This window comes from Macrobrachium nipponense, chromosome 27 (genome assembly GCF_015104395.2).
Source record: "Macrobrachium nipponense isolate FS-2020 chromosome 27, ASM1510439v2, whole genome shotgun sequence".
Taxonomy (NCBI): domain Eukaryota; kingdom Metazoa; phylum Arthropoda; class Malacostraca; order Decapoda; family Palaemonidae; genus Macrobrachium; species Macrobrachium nipponense.
Window position 1 is genome coordinate 37,468,747 of NC_087216.1, and position 19,066 is coordinate 37,487,812.

A 19,066-nucleotide genomic window follows, 5' to 3' on the forward strand; every position below is an offset into this window, starting at 1 on the left:
ACTCCATCACAAAAAACTATTTAATTCTCTTAATTGCCTGCAAAAGCAAAGATTATAAGAGCTTTAATGGTGATGAAATGTCTCCTAAATTCTTAAAGGTGATGATGGTATATGAAATGCTCTTTGAATACTTATGGGAAAAACTAATATACTATTGTTCCTCATTTTTATCTTGCTCACTAATTAATTGACTTAAATACACATACAATAATTAATCAAGTTCAACAAAAATATCTTTAGGCTAATGAAATTCTGAAGAATAGTTATTACAAGTAAATTATGCTGATGTTCTTTTCTCTTGAAAAGCTTATCATATTACATAAGTAACTATACTGCATATAACTAGTCATTGGTATAACATCACTGAGCTCAAAACTTGGTTCTCTGAAGACATACAAAAAAGGAGTCTTCTTTTCACTGCAACATCTAAAAATTTATCAAAACCTAAATTTGAAAGTAAATACACTGAATGTTGAATAAAGCAAAACTGAAGCATTCAAACTTACAGTTTAAAGTAGTTCTCAGGTTTCTGCGTAAATTCTCCAAATATTGGGAAAAGTCCACGAGTCATGTCAAATTTAAGCTGAGCAGCTCCAATATCACTGAACCTGGTTTGCAGTATTACTTCTTCATAAACGTACTGAAAATAAACCATTTGATATTTAAAATATGACAAATTCTTAAGCAATTTGTATTTTTCATAGGTAACAAACCCTGTCTTAACAATAGGATAAATCTTAGCGCCAGCTGGAAACTGGTTAAAACAATAAAAGCTTGTACAGTAAGGAGTCTGTGAGATCTAGCAACTCCTGCGCGTATGAGGTTGTTGCTGGTCAGCGACCACGCACTGCACTCCGTGATGCGCCAGTTTTCTTTAACCACCTTGGAGAGTAGACGCTTACACTTATGCTCTCCTTCCAAGCTGGTTTGATTTGTGCCTGTGTTTCCTTTCCTCGAAGAAAAAAAATCAATAAGCAGCTCCTCAGGCCGGGTAAACTTTGAGGTCTGCCCATTTACGAAAAAAACATGTCAATGGAAAGAGGAAGAAATGCAAATGCAAGTGGTGAAAGATAAAAAATGTTCCCTACCTTCCGCAAGAAGTTGAAAATTACTATTTACAACCCATTGTGGGGACTCTTTTACAAGACAGTTGTATATTTTGCCAACTTATATATGTTTTAACTAATAAATGATTTTATTTTATATTGTAAAATTATAATTACAACTCACGCAATATTAAATAGATAAGAGATCAAATCGGTAACAAATTCTTAACATATTTGGTGAAAAATATTCACTACATAAATTTACCAAGATCAAAGATTCAGTAACTTTTTTTATTTGTACATGTTTCAAATATTTCTTTGCATTTTTCCTTGCAAAATTACATTTACAACTGACATACTATCATAAAAGACAAGAACTAAAACCAACAGCAGCCCTTTGGTATATTTATGAGGAAATTTATAAAAAGATGTCATATAAGACAGAAGCAGTACAGTCAGCCCACGAAGAATTGGCGTAGTTTCTTAATTCACTGTTTGTTATGGAAATATTGCCATATGCAGGTGCCAGATTATTTACTTAACAATAAATAATATTTCCTTTCAATATTTACTTAACAATAAATAATATTTCCTTTCAAAAATGCTATACTTGAAATAAATTACATTAGAATCGAGTATACTTATTAACGTATCATGGATCATTATTTTGCAAAATAAGAAAAATATATACCGATGGGTCCACAAATTCTAATTTTATTCTCAACTCTAGCTTCATGACAGCATAAACATTTTGAAGTTGGCTTTGCTGCCACTTGACTCTTGACCCAATGTATCGTACTGCACTGGGGTGTTGTCATTTCGTCTCCTACAGGCGATAAATAATACATTAAGGCGTCAGCATTCTTTAATAGCGATGTTTAATAAACTAATTTTGTCCTTTGATCAATAAAATAATTTGTATGACACATGTAGTGGGCCTAAATTTGACTTCTGATTTCCACACGATTAGCCTAGATCTATTTTCTGCAGTATACACTCGGATATGTAGTAATGTGAATGAATATTTAAATCGATATCTATATTGACCTGCTTTATTTGATTATTTTCGTTATTTTTTTTTTTTTTTTTATTGGCAGCTACAACAATCATACAGGATGTAACACGAACGAATGCCAATATATTGGGGAATGAAAGATAAAGTATCTTTGAACAGAAAATATTTTATAAACATGGATTTTAAGTATAAACATGGATTTTAGGGCTTCGGTTGTCAGTGAGGGGAATTTTAAAATAACCGTTATCATTAGTGATGCTTTCATGCGATGGAGTTCGTAGCAAGAAGTTGGATCGGGTCGCCTGAGATGTGGAGGTCAGTGGAGGTGCCGTATAGGAGTGATGGAGGGATTAGGCCGATGTTAATAAAGTATCTCCCAATAAAATGTATTCTAGGTTTAAAGAAAAAAAATGCATGCATCATTGAACCTGTTTCCCTCCCTATCCGTGGTATCCACTGGACACTGATAAAAACAAAACAAAAAGAGTAAGTCTAACTGAGTCTCTCATCCACCAAAGGTAAGTTTGCTTATTCATTAGAAATCTAACAAAGATTTCAAGTTATTTTTAAAAATCTCTTTCTCTCCATCTAATCGTCAAACACCAGTCACAGGCATAGAGCTAGTCATGATTCCTGGTTCAGCAATACCATGACGAGGCGCTAGAATTAAAAATTCACAAATGCATGTTGCTCAGCAACATTTACACCACTGTATTATCTTGCTCTCTTGTGGTGCTTCAAGGAGTTCCACCTCTAGACCCATGTTTAAAACTTTTCCATTCTCTAAACAATTTGATTCATCTATGTATGATTCTCTCCGGTATATTAAGCTTTCTTGATATATCTCTCTAAAAGGAACTTGCACCGAATCCAGTGCAATAATTGTCTCTCGTGCAGTGAGGGACGTTTCTTAGACCGATAAATGACACAATGACATTAGATGCCCGCACACATAGCGACATCAAAAGCAATAGAGTGAGGTCGCATGGTTCACATTGTTAGTTTATAATTATTTTTTTTTTATTTGATAGCATTTTATGAGTTTCCAATGTTTTCTGTAAAATTTAACTAATGAAATCGTTCAACTACGTTCAACTTAATACTACTGAAATGATAATGTAAGGACTAGTATGTTTATACGATACTACTTGTAATAAGTGTCTCCTATCTATTTGGTAACGTATATCAGTGGTTGTGATATGACGTTTTTTTATCGCTTCATTTCGTTCACGTCAATTTTGCTATATGGAAAATAGTTTTACACAATAACATAAGATTTCTTCCATCTTTGAAAAGAAAAATAGATTAATAAGGCATGAATCATGCGTCAGACAGGTGAATGAAAAATTATGAAACTCTGCCACCACTAGTTTGAGCTTATGTACATTCCCCTCTCAAAATCAAAATCACTACTAAGCTTGCATGAGCTGCAGAGTCTTGATTTTAGCCAGTGTAAAAGTTGCCATTAGTGAATTTATGGGCTACAGAAGTATTGGCACCTCTTCCCACCCGATTCTTTCCAAATTGATAATGCTAAATACTGCTTATCTACAGGATCAATCTGTCCACCACCCCAAACCTATTATTACTACACTACTCCAGAGAAGCTATCTGTCCATTAAGGGTTAAATTTACTTTATCACACTTAATGTTTATGCTCAGCAGAGATGGTGCACTTCTCAACACTATCTGATGGTATTACGTACTTACCCGGTAACTTAAAACAAGATCTAATGCACTACATCTAGTTAAAAGTTGTAAAAAAAAAAAAAAAAAAAAAAAAAAAAAAACTAACCACCAACCAACTGATGGAATTCCAATAATTCATTAAAGACGACTGGGTTGTCCATCCATAGGTTAAAGTCCCCACAGATTATTTTTTTATTTTAACCATTCCCATAAGTTTACTAAATTCCTCAATAAAAACCGCTACACTTTACTGTAGATGATTATAATGGGCAAAATGAGATTCTCTCATCCAAGTATTTGAAGAGAGAGATGATGGTAAAGCTTACCAACTGGATATCTTATATGGAATACAAATATCATTCTTATGTTTTTGTACCTGTCATTTCAATTCCTGTGTTCCTGTGGCTTAACTATAGTATCGAAGCTCACTTTCAATATTTGCAATATGGTGCTACTTTGTAGTTGGCCGATGGTGCTTTAGTACTAACCAAAATGTTATTTTGTAGTTTCTGTATACTATAGGGAATGAACTTTGGGTAATGGTTTGTGAATGGGGTGTGATGGAGCAAAGGAGCCCAATATCGAAAAAGCCTAGTAGTACAGGCATTAATTGGATTTTTGTAGTGTGCAAAAAAAAAAAAATTTTTTAATAAGCTTAGTGTCTATAGATATATTGGCCACCAAACTGTTAGGGATGAGATATTGGGGAGGGAAATGTCTACCTGAATGGTCCCCACTCAAGATACTGTTAAGTACGGGTTTCTTTTGATAATTTAATTTCAAGCAATCATTTCATGTACTGAGCATTACTATTGCAGTAAGAAAACAGCCAATATAACATTACCCAAATAGAGAATCATAACCGAACTTTATTTCAATCTCGGTTGGAGGAAAGTGAACTTATTACATGGTGAGTTTTTTTGGCGATACAACATAGAAGCATACAAAAAAGGGATTTTGACGTAAGGAAAAATCTATTTCTGGGCGATTGGTTCGTGTCGCCCAGCGAAATATCCTTTAATCCATTATTTCTAAGGTAAATGCACTAACACATACCAGAGAATAAATAAAATAAAGAAAAGGTCAGTACTACTGACTCGCTCACCCTCCAAGAGGGTGTCGGTATGAACACTAGGGCGAGTGAGACCACTACCACGAACCACTTACCAATAGAAATCTCCTACTACAAAACCCCCACTAGAGGGGAGCCGACCCACAGAGTGGGCAGCAACTACTACTACTCCATCCCATGCTGCCGACTGCTGCGCCTCTGGTGGCCATCCTTTTCAGTTAGCGCACTGCGTACACACGTGCCCTTTTTTGCTCTGTGTTTTTTGTGCCCCTTTCTTGGATTTAACTAATTATGGAGCGTGCAGCCATCGCAGCAGCTAAGTTAAGTAATCTGTTATTGTTGCTATTGGGTTTTTTTCCGGCCTTGAGTCAGTATTTGCCGTTTTTTAGGTATAAATACTGGCTCCTGGTCGGAAGCATGGCGGCATTGTTCTGCCTCGTGGCGGGTTCGTTCTTGGTCTTCCATACCTAGAACCTTCCCTTATTACTTTACGCTCTATTGCTAGTTATCTATATTATGTTAGGGGTCCAGCCTACTTGGTTTATGTCATGCATGCATGTCTTCTTTACCTTGCGTAGGCATCTTCCATCCAGACCCTAGCCACAGCTCTTAGTATCGGCCCCGGCTAGCTTTGAGTGGTAGACTTTCTTTCGGGTTAGTCGTACACTCCTGGATTGTTTCTCCTACTGATTTACTTTCTTACTTTACTTTAATGTAATTTTTAGTTATTTTATATTTTTTAGGTTAGCCTACGGCGCCTGGCATTTTACGTAGCCTAGGTTCCGTATTTCATTGGTCCCCACCAGTTTATTGCTTCCTCTCATCAGTTCGGTTGCTTCTGTATAGCATCTCACTGATTAGTTGGTTGCTTTAACCTAGGCTATGTTTTTTCGTTGTATTTCTCATGTTACCGCTCCGTGGTCACCATGTGATCGCGAAGCAGCCAGGCGCCCGTCCAGTCACCTTACCCTCCTCCCGCTCTTCCATAGGGGGGGGGTAGGTCTGTCCTCGCTCGCTCCACATACCCGTGCCTGCCTCCCTCTCTCCCTAGGCGGAGGGAGTAGGGGGGCTGGACAGACCCAGGACTGGACTTGACCGTTCTCTTGCTTCATGGCGCGCTCGGATGACTAAGGGGGGGACTGGCCTTCCCCCCCCCGTCGTTACTCCGTCGCTCCGTTGTTGGCTCAAGTCTGTTTCGCCCTCTCGCTCCTTCCCGGTTTACTGGTGCTTTTTGTTTTACCGGAGCTCCGGCATTCACGTGGAAGGTTGCTAGTTCACCCTTGCGGGCGGACTGCAGGCGTACAGTTGGTCTTTCCTAACCACCCCGTCTCGCTGATATCGCGACACGAACACCGCCGCGCACCGGAATTATTCCGGTACGTACTAGTGCTTTAGGCTTAAGTGTTTAGTGTTTAATTTAAACTATAGTAAGTTTAATTTAAGCTAGCCTAAGCCGAATCCCTCCGTTACCTACGTTATCACACCGGACCTCTCCGGGGTTCTAGCCTATTCAGGCGGTAAGGGAGGGGTTATGCCCAAAATTTTTCGCGCTCCGGCATGCAGCGGAGTTCTTTTAGCCTACTAGCCTGTAAGTGATGTCTTTTACGGTACTCATGTATCTTTTCACTTACAGACCACCAACTGTGAGCATCCAGGATGCAATGCCATGCTCCAGGACCCCTGTGGACATGAAGTCTGCAGGTCCCATGCTCCATGCGCGACTCCGCACGGGAATCTACAGGTCTGGTTCCACGAAACCTGCACCATTTGCTACGATCTTGTGAGTCAGCTCTTGGACGGGGTAAGTATTCCTAACTCCGTTCGGCAATCCCAAGAAAGGTTGTAGTTCTTAAGTTTAATTTTAATCTCTTATTTTAAGCTTAAGCTCCTTTTATATGGGATGTTGCATCCCCTATGTCTTTAGTCTAAGCCTATTACTTAAGTTTTAATCTTAAGTTTAAACTTAAAACTAATGAATGCCCTCTCTTCCAGGCTCCCGCCGTTAGAGATACCGCCCTGGCAACCCTGAGGGCTTGGGTCGGCGGTTTCGGTAAGAACGCCGCCAAGGGACAGCCCTACATTCTGGAGAAGAGGTTGGCTGTCCTAATCTTCCCCGGCGGCAAGTCAACGGGTTACGTCGACCCGGCAGAGGCAGCCCCGACTATGGCGGCGATTCAACAACAGCTCGCCGCTTCGTTAAAGGAACCAGGCCAAGATATCTCGTCGGACGTCGCGACACTTGATTTAAATATAGAGCCCATGGTAGGTGTTGACGACCTGTTGGTCGAGGTAGGTACGTTGGACGCCCAAGGGCTTCCCTTGGGCGCCACTGGGTCTTCTACTCCTGCTAACTCTCCAGCTTCCTTCCAAGGCTTTACAGGAGCTGAGCTCCTTTATACTTCTCCTGACGCTTCAGTAAGACCTAAGGTCAAGGGACAGACGGTTGTAAAAACCCTCAGCAAGACGTCGTCGTCGTCCAAAAAGACTTCGTTGGCGTCAACATCTCTTAAGTCTCCGGCTACAAACCCCGAAGCGGAGAGGTCTAGAACTTCTGGGTCTAGCTCCAAATCCTCAAGGAGCAGGTCTTCCAAGGAGAGGCCACATACTCCGGCGAAGTCAGCCGTTTCTCCTCTCCCCTTGGTACCTGTTCAGAGTTACCCAACCACCTCCGCAGCAGCTCCGGCTTTGGATCCCAATGCTGGTCTGTTGCAACACATGGGAGACTTGGTCGGCTCTCTAAAGAGCAGTATGGAGCAGATGTTCTCCCGGTTGTCCGACAGGATCACGTCCCAGGATAACATCATCGCCGAACTTAGCCAGGCTCCTCTAGCTACTCCCCCACCTTTCGGCACCGGAATAGCTCAGCTCCCACCTCATGACTCTCTGCCTCCGTTCTCTATGAATAACCCCTGGAGGGTGGCGTCATACGCCCCTTTCCAGGACGGTCTTATTTCAATTCCGGAGTGTGGTACTCGAAGGATAGAGGACTTCGAGTTCTACCCGGAGGGTCTACAACCACCGTTCATTGGCTACGCCAGACTCACTGACGCAGCCATGACTAGAGATGACAAGGTCCCTAAGGAGACAGTCCTCTACTCACGTGACCAGGCTCAAAGAAAATGGCTCAGGTGTTTAGAGGACATGGATTGTTCGAACACGAAAATTCAACCTTTCAAGAGTCCCTTCACCATTTTCACAATGGAAGAGGGAACTCCGCTTCCCTTCCTTACCAAAATAGCTACGGTCACTATTCCGGCGGCCCAGAAGGGGGACTCGTTGCCACAGCTAAGGGAAGCAGACCCCACATCTCCTTTGCTCCCCTCACTCGGAGAATTGTGGGAAGATTTACCCAACACTTTTTCAGCGGGCAAACTCAAGCCAGACTGTGCTATGGATCAGTTTGGTGAGAAGCTACCTAGACTTCCGGACAGCCTCATTCAGGCTGAATTTGAGGCCAAGACTAGGCTAGCCAGGTCCATTAACACCATGGCAATGACGGAAGTGGCAACCATTTCTTACGGCTCTGAGCCACTCTTTAAGCTTCTCACCAAGTCACTGACGCAAACAGTTCAGTCTGACATGTTTGAGTTCGCTACAGCCAGAACTAACTGTCGGAAACATGTCCTCCAGGAAGCAACTATTCGTCATGAGCCAAATAAGTTGCTTTCATCCGTTATTATAAGAAGGCTGTCTTTCATTTGCACGGATAATTTACCACCAAAATTCTGGTCTGAGATTTTATTCACCTTTTCAACAGTGAGATTAGTCATGTTATCAAACAACAGTTGTGTTTATACTACTGTATTACAATAAAGTAAACAGCCTGCAATAACTATGTAAAGTATTGTATAGTATAACCTAAGCTTACACTAGACTAATTTACAGTTTGTCATAAGGACAACCAATGTTGAGATAGGCAAGCAAACATGTCAAGTATGGGGTTTGCAAACCAAGTATGGATTTCAAGAGGTGAATATTGGCTAACACAAAAGCTCCTTCTCCAAGGCTTGACCCCTGATGGAATGAGGGGAATAATTGCTGCACTCGAGAGGATGACTGGAAAGTGGAGGTCTCGAAACAAAAAGGATCTCGTAACCTATCTTCAAGGACCTCCACTACCCAAGCACCTACATCCAAGCATCCACCGCTCTCGCCTGCCAAGCTGACCAATGTCAAGAGAGACAAGCTCCTACTGTGGCCTCCAGGCAAGGTAATGACTCCTACTTCTGAAAATTCTTACGCACAGACAAGGAAGAAGAAGGACCTCCCGGAGGTTGAGCTCTTCCTCTTCCCTTAAATCCACGCCAAGAACCTCTCCCAAATTTCAAAGGGCGAGCGCCAGAAGAGGAAGCCGAGGCGTCAGAAGCCTGAGATGATGTAGTACTCAAGAGAAACGAGCCAGAAGGGGGTTGGGTTGGAGGAGAAGGTGCAAGTCTGGCACTAAACTTACGCTTACCCCTTGAAGAAATGGGAGGAAAACTCTTGGGAAAAGCTCTTGATAAGGCCCAGTGACCAGAAGAGACATTGCCTTGATGTTCTTTCAAAACCTCAGAAAGCACAGCTACATCAAAAAGGGAATCGCCAAAAGAAGAGGACAATAAACTATTTCTCTGCATCTCCGAAAGAGAAGAGGGTAACAGCGACAAATACAGGTTACGCTTACAGATACTAGAAAGGCCTGTATAGAAGCGGCAAGCTCATTCAGATGTAAAGAGGCGATCGAAATAGAAGAGCGAAATTTCTCAAAAGAGGAGCATTGGGAGGAACAAACCCGGAGTCCCTGACATACATTGAAAGACCTCCGAGGACCCACATGAAGGATTGAGCCTCCTGCAGGAGCTCATAACAGACTCCATGACAATAAAGTCTTCAAGCGAGACTGAGACCGAAGCCTTGGAAAGTAAAGGCTGACCCAAAAGTCAGACAAAATCAGGATTTGGTTTGGGGGGTCGAGAGAATGAAGTATCCTCCGCCACCTGATAAACACCTCTCCAGTGTTGTCATAGAAGAGAAGAGAACTTCCTCTTCCCTTCCCCGATCACCTTTGAAAGTTTTACAGTGACATCCACCCTCACCCTCACGAACCTCTGAGCAAAGGGAAAACGTAAAAATTCCTGCGACCGGAAATGACTGTCAAGAAAAATCCCTTCCGTAATACAGCGAGGCAGAGGCTGCTTCTGCTCTTTAGGCCTTGCCTGAGGAAGAGAACTCAAAACTAAATAAAAAAGTTTCTTGAACAATATCATGACCTCCATTCAATGAAACCAATATCACACAAATCCACGTCATCATCAGAACCTAACTATGAAACTTCCCCCAAAGTAAAATTCTGACAACTAGCTGTCTTAGGTCTAACACTAATACCCCTAACCCCTTCTCCTAAATAAGCACCCTTTGGCAGTGTTACGGGGACTAACAGGACACATTGAGTGCAGAATTGGCAGGCACCTGCCCGGACTGGATCCCCCCTACGCCACAGCAGGGTTCACAAGCCAGGGTATCTGTCGCACCGTTAACCAGTGTGCTGTCAACAGATACCTGACAAGGGGCTGAAAATGAATCTAAATGATAGTTAGACATCCTAGTAAAAGCTGCTTCAAAATTTTCTGACAGCTTGTTAAAACTTGGGTGAAATGTCTCTATCTAAACTAAGCTATAATGATTCAAATTTCTTATTCCAACTAGTTTCCATCGCCAAAAATTTGAGTGAATTTCAGAAACGACTTCATCAGTTACCAGCTGTACAGGTGGAAAAACGTCAATTAATTCGGAATCAGAATCACATGATACCGAAACTGAAGAACCAGAACCATGAGCACACAATTCAAGAAAATCATTAGATAGGTTTAGCTACCGATTTCTTTTTCCTTTTAGACAATCTTTTACGCTGCAAGATTCTTAGATGCTTAAGATACGCCATCATTCCTCCATCAGACCAAGACTTGCATAATTTGCTTCGAGAAGTCAAGGTCACAAACCTGTACACGACAAGAGTTCCAAATGTCACGGGGGTCATACTCCCTGCTACTCATCCTTGTCCCACAAACCAGGCAATTCCTGATGTTGCTAGCAGAAGGAAGATCATGGAGTCAAAATAAAATAAAATCAACAATGAACAAATAAAAGTCAATGCACTAGTTTTGTGGATATCATAAACGGTAAATAACATAAAGCTGCATTAACTAATACTGACAGGTTTAATGACACAAAAGGTTTCAGAAATTTATAAAGAGCGGCAGTGATGTTTACTCACGGGCGCTCGTTAACAACTGATTTTCAAGGGAAGGTTTTGTAACTGTCAAACCGGAGTGTTGTCAACTGCCGGACAGAATAGGAGGTAACAGGGTTGCCAATGTGGTAAATTTTGTCACGGTTTTTGGGATTTAGGGCTAGATAAATTATATTAAGGTAATGTTTATTAATATTAATCTTCTTGAATGAGGCCTTATGTGCCAGAACATTTAGGAAACTCAAAATGTGCCCTAAACAAAGGGAAAAAGCCTAAAGCCTACATTTCTTCACGGACTATGTAAGTGCCAACATATCAAGAACTAACTACTAAGACCTAGTCTCTAGGTCTCCATCTCCTTACAAAAATAAGGATAGAGTCAGAACGATTAGCTAGTTACCAAAAAGCCAAAGAAAACTTTACATTGATTCCTCGTCTATCAGACAGCAGAAAACAGCTCCTCAAACAAAACCACTGGTGACATGCGACCGGAGGCAACAGGAGGCATGCCCTCTTGTTGCATCACACCTAAGTGCCAAAAGGTGACTGGGAAAGTGATGCAGAACAGGTGGAAAGGGAAGATTATAAGGGGAAATGGGAGTGGAGGGAATAAAATGGCACAGATGCCAATACAGGCGGTCCCCGGGTTACGACGGGGGTTCCGTTCTTAAGACGCGTCGTAACCCGAAAATCGTCGTAAGCCGGAACGACGTTCTTGAAAACATGTCCACAGGGAAAATTTCACTACTAATTTGCAATTTTTCTTAGGGCCGTATCTCTAAAATTATCACTAATTTACTTTTTTCATGTGCAACACTGTGTATTCACAAATTACTGTATATTTTCATTAAAATACAAGAGAGAGAGAGAGAGAGAGAGAGAAATAACTCCTTAGGTTTCAATAAGATTGAAATGAATGTCTGTATGGCAACTTTTTCCCCTCCCATAAATACATATATTTCTCCAGAGAGAGAGAAAGAGAGGACTGTGCAATTATGTTTGTCTGTCTATCAATTCTTTTGCTGAGAGCAGAGAGAGAGAAATAAAAGGAAGAAATAGACACCAAATGTATGAGAAGTATCTTGTGGGAGAGAGAGAGAGATGAGAGAGAGAAGAGAGAGAGAGAGAGAGACGAGGTTGAGACGAGAGAGAGAGAGGAGAGAGCGAGAGACATGAGAGAGAGATGCGAGAGAGCAGAGAGAGAGAGATTGTTTAAAAGAGAGAAATGGAATGATTATTGTATTTAAAATACTCAGATATGTACTTGTATTATTATTGGAAAATATTAATGATAAACTTATTACATACACGTCCATGAAAATGATCTCATCTCAGTAAGAGAGAGAGAGAGAGAGAGAGAGAGAGAGAGAGAGAGAGAGAGAGAGAGAGAGAGAGAGAGAGAGAGAATTACATAAAACCATTAAATTCGTTGACCATTGTATGGCATTGTTAAGCTTGTGTCACTCGAGTTGAGGTGGGGAAATTGATACAGAAAAAGACAAAGGGAAGAATTTTCTTTTGAAATTATTTATCGTATTATTACTATTTCTATTATTATTATTATTATTATTATTATTATTATTTGAAATATAATAAACACGTGCATCTACCATAAAAATTCTCTCATCTCAGTAAGAAAGAGGAATTATCCTTACAAGTGAAATGGAAAGGTCATTTTCATCTCTCTAAAATACAACCATTATGAATTTTGTAATTAAAGTTTTATTATTATTATTATTATTAAATAACTGAAATTATCAATAAACATTTTACATACTAGTACCATAAAAATTCTTTCATCTCGGTAAAAGAGAGAGAGAGAGAGAGAGAGAGAGAGAGAGAGAGAGAGAGAGAGAGAGAGAGAGAGAGAGAGAGAGAGAGAGAGAGAGAGAGAGAGTTAACCTTAATTAAAAGTGACATGGATAGATTAGTACGTATTGTATTTCTTTAAAATTTAAAATATCATCACATATGAATTTTGTAATTACAGTTATTATTATTATTATTATTTGAAAGTATTAAAAACAAATAGTACAAGCACATAAAAAATCTCGAGTCTCAGTAAATGATGAGAGAGAGAGAGAGAGAGAGATAGAGACTAGAGAGAGATAGAGAGAGGAGAGAGAGAGAGAGAGAGAGAGGGGGGGAAATGTCAGGACCACTGCAGCTCTCCCCCAGCTCTTCCCCCTTTTGGCTGTCACAGAACATGATATATATCTGACAGTTTTAGTACCTGGAAAGGTTACAGAAAAGACTGGGATTTCCTTCAACAGAGAAGACTGGGATTTCCTTCAACTGAGAAGACTGGGATTTCCTTTATTCTTCGATAATTTTTTAAATATAAGCTAAAATCTTACTAATTCACTATGGTATTTTCTTTAATGAATTGATATTATTGCTGTATAAATTAATATTAATATTTGAAAATAGTAAATCATTTATTTATCATACTAAAAAACATACATCTTTGTAGTATAGAGAGAGAGAGAGAGAGAGAGAAATTATATAAGTGATTATTTTCATTGGAAAATACAAAAGAGAGAGAGAGAGAGACGAGAGAGAGAGAGCGAGAGAGCGAGAGAGAGGAGAGAGAGGAGGGAGAGAGAGGGAGAGAGGAGAGGAGAGAGAGAGACGAGGGAGCGAGAGAGAGGAGAGAGGAGCGAGAGAGAGAGAGAGAAAGGAGAGAGAGAGAGAGGGAGGGAGGGGGTGGGGGAGAGAATTATAGTGATTATTTTCTTGGAATACAAATGAGAGAGAGAGAGAGAGAGAGAGAGAGGGAGAGATAGAGAGAAACTGTGCTAAACTATAAAGGATTCTTATCTTATCATAATATGTGTTTTTTAAAAGCGTCGTAAACTCGGAGCATCGGAAGCGTCAGCGTCGTAACCTCGGAACAAGCGTCGTAACCCAGGGCGGATTTTTCAATGAATATTTAAGAAAAAGCGTCGTAACCTCGGAACGTCGTAAGCCGGACCCGTCGTAACCCGGGGACCGCCTGTAGTCCCTTGCATACACAATTATTTTAAACTTGACCAGTTTCCAGCTGGCACTGAGTATTTATCCTAATGTTAAGACCTCAGGTTTGTAAGTTATGAAAAATACAAATTGGTTAAAAATTAGTCATTTTGGATACAGAACTGAGAAGTGGTCTTAACTACAATCATTGTAACAAAGGAGCTAGGGCCAACTTCACTACCAGTCTGATGAGGGTGACATCGATAATTGGTGCAATGACTAGGCTTCCTGAAATTATCCTTTAGCAAGCGAGCCAAAAGACCACCTGATCAAGACAGATTACAGGATGGTACCACAGAACACCGAAGAACCTTGCCCTGTGAACCAACCCAGCTCCCTGGCAGCTGACTCCTCCAAGGAACTGTTGCAAGGCAGTCCTAAGCTCAGACTACAGATAAGTGAGGCCACTGACACTTTTCCTCTCAAAGCGGACTATGAAAAAAGTGCACATTATGGGGAGATGTGGACTGGTTATCCAAAAGAAATTAAATCAAACCCTTATATAGATTCCAGAATATGACTAACATCCTATTCTAACTATAGAATGTGCTTTACCTGAAATGAAAGGGAAACAGGAGGAGCTAAGGTTGAGGCTCCAGTCTAGACAGAGAAAGTGGTGAAATTGAAGGGATGGAGGGAGGAGGGTATTTAGGAGAGACTTATTATTTGATTACTCTTCTTATATGAAAGAAATTTTTTCATATATTAATCTGACCACTCCCTACACTCCTCACACCTTTAGTTGATATCATATTCCTGATCCCTACAACTGGCACATACTGTGTGCCTACCTAACACTACAGCATACATTGCTTATCTAATTCTATCTACTACAATCTGGTAATGCAGAAAACATTCTTGCAAAACCCAATGTTTTTGTTCGTAGTGTCAATCGAAGACATCCTCAGTACACAAACCAGAAGAAGTCCCAATCTTGTGAAAAAACAGCTAACAGCCAAACTAGCCAATGCCCTGAGAACCACACTGAATGGTGACCAGAATCCTTATGAGAACTAAATCAATACACAACTGGTGGAGAAAATGTGAACTACAGTCATACGGTTTAGCCAAGTGACACTTATTTTGAATGCTGACTGCACCTGATAGTACAAAGATGAAGCTATCTTTAACTGTAGGTAAGTCATTCATCATAAATAATAGTACTAAAACTTTGCTTACATAATGGCAATTTACATAAAAAATTCCAGTAGGTTATAGGGTTCACATTATGTTAAAAGTAAAAGCTGCCAGTAAGTTACAAGGTTCAAAGTAAGTACCTGTACAATGAAGCAACAACAGTCAAATGTACTCTAATTGGGAAACAATGAATTGGATCCAGCTACACTGCAGAGGTAATGTACCTAAGAAAAAACAGCATGCCTTTGATAACTAACTTGATAGCAATATGTATTATTTTAAAGTTATCTTTGGTTAGACCACTGAGGGTCACATAACTGCTCAGCCTCGAGCTGATAGAAAGGTAGCCTGATAACTTCAACTCCAGTCAAATTATTATAAAAAAAAATTTCACCAGAAAGTAGTTAGCTTACAAACAGGAATGATTTTAACACATTAAAAAATTAAAACTCTTTTCTTCCATAAAAACTAATCTACTTACCTTGTTGAGTGTGTCGGCTACTTTCTTCCACAATGATATGAATAGTGGAGAAGCAAGAATGTCTCTGAGAGCATGTAAATGTCTTGCCAACACCTCTAGTAATGGACATATACTTGGGCTGGGTTCATTAATTTTATTGTTTTGCAGTGCCTTTGGATTTGTGGTATAAAACCATTTATCCTTGCGGTATGGCTGACTTCGTGCTCTTACTTCGCTAAATACATAATTGCTGAGAGTCCTTATCATTTCTCCTTCAATATGACTGTAAAGTTCCACAGTTGAGTCAAACACTGACCCTGACACTTCAGCTAATTGGGAGACTGATGGGGCTTCAGCATTAGTATTCAATGATTCAAGAGCATCCTGAAAGCAAAAAACAAATGCATTCAATATCCTAAAGTTGTTTTATTTCAATTTTGGAGTCGGTAACAATTTTAAAACCCGTGAATACTTAGAACCTTCTCTAAAAGCACTTATAACTGCCTATCTTGAAAGTTCAAATACCAAATATATACTTCCTTAACCCTTAAACGCCGAAGCGGTAAAAAAAAAATGTCTCCCGTGTGCCGGAGGTGTTTCAGAGTGGGTGCGGAAGAGGAAAAAATATTTTTTCAAAAAATCACAGCGCGCTTAGTTTTCAAGATTAAGAGTTCATTTTTGGCTCCTTTTGTTTTGTCATTGGCTGAAGTTTAGTATGCAACCATCAGAAATGAAAAAAATGATCATTATTATATATAAATAATGCGATATATGATAGCGCAAAAACGAAATTTCATATATAATTGTATTCAAATCGCGCTGTGCGCAAAACGGTTAAAGGTAACAAATTACTCTTTTTCGTTGTAATGTACACTAAATTGTGATCATTTTGGTATATAACACATTGTAAAACGATAAAAGCAACACAGAGAAAATATTATCACAAAATAATGCATGAATTTGTAATGCGCGGACGTAAACAAATATTTTTTTCAAAAATTCACCATAAATCTAAATATTGTCCTAGAGACTTCCAATTTCTTTCAAAATGAAGACAAATGATTGAATATTACTATACCGTAAGAGTATTAGCTTACCAATGCAGTTTTCGACCATATCTGACGAGTTAAAGTTGACCGAATGTCGAATTTTTGTATATATATATTTTTTATATGCAATTATTTCAGAAATAAGAAAAGCTACAACCTTCGAATATTTTTCGTTTTATTCTACATGAAATTGTGCACATTTTCACATATAAAACTCTATGAAATGCCTAATATGAAATGGAGCAAATATTCCGAGAATGGGACCTACGCATTTCGGAGATTTGTGGCGGAGAATCCGCGTGTGGAGGGAAGTAAAGTTTTTTTTTTAAATTCACCATAAATCTAAATATTGTGCTAGAGACTTCGAATTTGTTTCAAGATGAAGATAAATAATTGAATATTACTAGACTGTAAGAATTTTAGCTTACAATTGCATTTTTTGACCATTTCGGTAGAGTCAAAGTTGACCAAACGTGGTTTTTTTCTATTTATCGTGATTTATATGCAAATATTTCAAAAATGAGAGAAGCTACAACCTTAAATTATTTTTCGTTGTATTCTACATGAAATTGCGCACATTTTCATGTATAAAACTTTATGTAATGGCTAATTTAAAATGGTGCAAACATTACCACAATCGCACGTATGATTTTTTCGGAAGAGTTACCGCGCGGACGTAAGAAAATGTTATTTTTTTCATAAATTCACCATAAATCGAAATATTGTGCTAGAGACTTCCAATTTGTTGCAAAATGAAGGTAAATGCTTGAATATTACTAGAATATAAGCGTTTTAGCTTACAATTGCGTTTTTTGACCATTTCGGTAGAGTCAAAGTTGACCGAAGGTTGCAATTTTGGCACTTGTCGTTATTTATATGAAAATATCTCAAAACGGAAAAAGCTAAAATCATGAGTATTTTTTGGTTGTATTCTACATAAAAATGTGCACATTTTCATATATAATACTCCATGTAACGGCTAATCTAAAATGGTACAAAAATTATGTCAAAGTGACGAAATAATTTCCGAGATGTGTCACAGATACTTTTTAGTGCGGCAAGAAAGAAATTCGCGCTTGCGCGCCTGCGTAACGATTGTAAACAAAACAACACCTTGATCCGTGAACTCCCAGCATCCCCCAAGGCGCGTGATTCAAGAGTTTTCGGCTGGTAGGCCTAAAAGTATTTTTCCGCGAATTTTTAAAAAAACTTTTGTATGTAGACGTAAAATACGTCCAGTCGGCACCCGAGAGACAAAATATGTCCAGTCGGCGTTTAAGGGTTAAATAACATCCTACTTCAAATATACCTTAAAATACTATATCCTATTACTGTATTAATCTTTTGAGATTATATTATTTAATTCCAAAGTCATCCTAAACATTTTACCATCAAAAATTATATAAAACATACATACAGCCAATAACAGAGAGAGAGAGAATCTGCAACAACATATATCTAATCAATCAGAATGAAATTATGAATTATTTCTGAGACAGAATAATAATGAAGAGAGAGAGAATAACTCCTTACAACTCTGACTCCTTCCCCTCCGCCAATACATATATCAGACTCTCATTTACTTCCCTGAACTCCTTTCTTGAAGTGGATAAAAAGACTAAGAATCGTTATTTCTTTAATTAAACTTATTAATATTTGAAAATTAGTTATTAACTAAATCATTTATTTATCACAATACACTACAAAACAAATCAACATACGTAAGAGAGAGAATAATTATTTTTATTATATGAACATTATTTAATCTCATTAAACTTACTAACACAATATGTATTAATAGTATTTGAAAATTTGTAAATAATTTTTGTACCATAAAAATGTATTTAATCATGAAAATAACATCAAAATACACTATTTAATGAATATTTATTGTCTGAAAACCCACAAATAGGCGAATTTCCTGCGAATAATGGGTAGATACGGTCCAAAGAAAAATCCGCGAATGGGTGAGTCCGCGAATCTTGAGAATGTGAATACAGGGGATTGACTGTATGTGGTTCAAGACACCACTTGCTACATTGCTTGTAGTATATCTCTGAATCTTGTGTAATCTGACAGAAGTCCAATGAATGCACTCATGTAGTAATGAGGCTAATGTCCTCAAAGTATTTTCAACTTTGACTCTCCTTTATATCTAGCAAAGCATATCATACACATTTACTTCTGCACATTCTGACATTTTTACCTTTGATGCTAATACTCGTCTACCTTTGGCAATTTTACATCATAAAAAATTATAAAGTACTGTGAAATAAGTATACTGTAATATCATTATATTCTGAAAAATGAAGAGCAACTTGAAAAATATTTCAAATTATCACAACCTACATCTC

General features: G+C 38.9%; 1 protein-coding gene across 1 annotated transcript in view; it reads right to left on the bottom strand.

Annotated features, from left to right (window-relative positions):
• LOC135201026 (RAD50-interacting protein 1-like) overlaps positions 1 to 19,066 on the bottom strand; it is a 153,155-nt gene that overhangs the window by 4,266 nt on the left and 129,823 nt on the right. The window contains exons 12-13 of the mRNA XM_064229871.1: positions 15,685 to 16,047; positions 507 to 640 (exon numbers count right to left, since the gene is read on the bottom strand). Coding sequence (XP_064085941.1) covers positions 507 to 640; positions 15,685 to 16,047 — 497 coding nt within the window. The remainder of the gene's footprint in view (positions 1 to 506; positions 641 to 15,684; positions 16,048 to 19,066) is intronic.